The sequence below is a fragment of the Perkinsus marinus genome (assembly GCF_000006405.1).
Source record: "Perkinsus marinus ATCC 50983 genomic scaffold scf_1104296972070, whole genome shotgun sequence".
In the NCBI taxonomy this organism is placed as follows: Eukaryota; Perkinsozoa; order Perkinsida; family Perkinsidae; genus Perkinsus; species Perkinsus marinus.
The window spans coordinates 1-2,477 of NW_003201882.1; the positions used below are offsets into that span (position 1 = coordinate 1).

A 2,477-nucleotide genomic window follows, 5' to 3' on the forward strand; every position below is an offset into this window, starting at 1 on the left:
CTCCTTATAGGGCTCATACTGTCTGTGATGGTGTTCAGGAAGATCTTCAACGGTTGGCATTATCTCTCGATTATCATGATGTTAACTGGTGGGAGTATGACTGCTCTCGCTATGGCCAAGCCTGCTCAAGCTCAGCATCATGAATATAACATGACCTTGGGCATTATCATTACAGTGTTCGGTGTTGCTGGTTCTAGTACGGTACAAGCTGTGCTCACAGAGTGGGTTTACAAACAGAAGATTCTCGTCAAATCGAGAAATGACCACCTGCTGGAAGCTGGAGTGTAAGTTGTCCTTTTTCATGGACGTATGGTTGACTTTTTACGTTGTTCAGGTACAGCATGGTGTTCTGCTGCCTATGGCAGATTTTGTTCACCACGCTCTTCTCTGGAGGAGAGTACCGCATGTGGTGGACCACGCTATTGCCGCATCTGAACTCGTTAAATATCACTCTGTTGGTGATCTTGTGTGCTTCCCGTGCTATCGCCTTGGTTGCGAAGATTGGGGTCACTGCTCACTCCGATGCTATGTTCAATCGAACCTTGTCGACGGTCAGGCGCGCCACTCAGGTGAGTTTTGCGAATCGCGAAATCTTCTGGTTTTGTATTTTCCGCGTTCCAGATTACTATAATGGCCATGTTGTTCCACGAGCCAATGTCAGTTATTGCTATCGGTGGCATAATCTTGACGCTAGCCGCCTGCTTGTTGTACGGTCTGGCTAAGAGCCCTACTGTGAAGCCCTCTTCTAAGAACAACAATCTCGTCGCAGAAGAGGTGAGTTTGGGTTGTCTTTTATGGTTGTTTCATCGGTGATATTCTGGTAGAATAGGGGTAGGAGTGGGTACGAATGGTGTATAATCTTAATATAGTGACATTCGATGTTGGGAGAAAATGTGGTAGTGTGAGAGTTGAATGGGTTTCCTTTTCTCAGGCTCTTCGTGAGAAACTGTTGGAAACTAGTGTGAAGGATCTGGAAGCTGGAATATGTGCAAGTGCTCGCAAGGCCCCCGTCCGTGTGGTGGAGTAGGACGACGTGTTGTATTTTGTGAACTATTCGGTGTTAGCAGTCGTACTGCCTCTAAAGTGAAGTGCAGCATAGTGTTCCTCTGTCACACAGTAGTCGTTTTAGAGTGTACTGTCCTTTGAGTGGATGTTGATGATATCACATCACACTCCTCATAATAAACTCAACTTATTCGCCAGGTTTGCTCTCCCAACTTTTCTCCTGTGTGGTCTTGGGCTGTCAGTGTTGGGTCAATTTATTCAGTGTAGTAGAATGTTCATCAACCAGATCCTGTTGTCAACTTGAGGTTTGGCTTCTAGGGACTAGTTTTGATTCATAGAAAATGTGACTTACTACTGCAAGGATGATGTAAGAGGCGCCATCGGGAAAATCAACAGCACCAGAGTGTCTGTCTCAGCTGTGCCTAGTTGCTGCACATAGTGCGGGTCATGATATGATCATGATATCAGTTTTCGAATCTAACCAAGTAAATGACGAATTTTTGGGTTTCGAATTTGTGGATATTGCTACTGCTTTTGATGGAATGTTTCACCCACTGGATAGTCGTTTTCATAATGCCCGCTGCACCCTCTGCAGGAGAGCATCATCGCGGTTCCCTTCATATAGCTGCTTCGTCCGTTATTCCGCTTATATGCTTCACAACGATTTGGATCACCACGTCTGTTGGGCAGGTGAGTTGGCGGGCCTAGTTTATCTCTCAGCAGTGTTGGAGGAATATATGTTCGTTTTCCTCAGCTGAGCTCAGGAGTTTCCTCACTAATTATAAAAGCTTGCGCACGAATTCGGATGAATGTTTGCAGAAACCGATGAGAATTTCTCAGAATTTACTCGGAATTTTCGTACTCCCACCAGTTCACGTTGTTGATCATGTGCATATTTTTCCATAGTGTCACTTTGAGGCAGTGTTGGAATATATGTTCGCTTTCCTCAGCTGAGCTTAAGAGCTTCCTCACTACTTATAGAAGTTTGCACACGAATTAGGGTGAAAGTTTGCCCAACATTTCCCTCGAAGTTTCCATAGTGTCACCAACACACGTAGTTGGCCATGTGTCTCACACTACTTTTCCTTGATCAGGTTGTTTTGGTGAAGTACTTCCAGTTGGTGCTGAACCCTCAGCTGCCCTGGCTGCTGGCTGATCTGGCCGGAATAGGATTTGTCATCGTCATTCCAATGTACATCTTTTTCTGCGTGAAAAGAGTTCGCTATGAGAAAAGTGAGATGAATTCTCGTCCCCAGAAGATTACTTGGTTTCAGAGGAGCGCATCGGATCGTCCACCCTGGGAGATCTGTTTTGGGCACCGTACGGTACTGGAAGAATCAAATACCATATTTTGGGCGGCCTTCTTACAGGGTGTCAGCTACTCTGTATTTCTGTAGGTTTTGTCATGCTTGAAATTTGGAATTATTATTTTATTCAGTTCGCATTGAAGATGTTGCCAGGCAGTACTTTCA

At 45.2% G+C, this 2,477-nt stretch overlaps 1 protein-coding gene across 1 annotated transcript; it reads left to right on the plus strand.

Annotated features, from left to right (window-relative positions):
* The first annotated feature begins 39 nt into the window (after positions 1 to 39).
* Positions 40 to 1,206, plus strand: Pmar_PMAR001549 (hypothetical protein). Its single transcript, XM_002766683.1, has 4 exons — positions 40 to 284; positions 335 to 569; positions 622 to 774; positions 932 to 1,206. Exons 1-4 carry the CDS (start codon positions 76 to 78, stop codon positions 1,025 to 1,027), a joined length of 693 nt encoding a protein of 230 aa, XP_002766729.1. The 5' UTR covers positions 40 to 75; the 3' UTR covers positions 1,028 to 1,206.
* Positions 1,207 to 2,477: the final 1,271 nt, after the last annotated feature.

Excerpts from the sequence above, each read along its gene's own strand:
- Pmar_PMAR001549 (XM_002766683.1), top strand. The coding sequence starts at position 76 with ATGATGTTAACTGGTGGGAGTATGACTGCTCTCGCTATGGCCAAGCCT. Across the intron at positions 285-334 it reads CACCTGCTGGAAGCTGGAGT|GTACAGCATGGTGTTCTGCT; the intron begins GTAAGTTGTCCT and ends TACGTTGTTCAG. Across the intron at positions 775-931 it reads ACAATCTCGTCGCAGAAGAG|GCTCTTCGTGAGAAACTGTT; the intron begins GTGAGTTTGGGT and ends TCCTTTTCTCAG.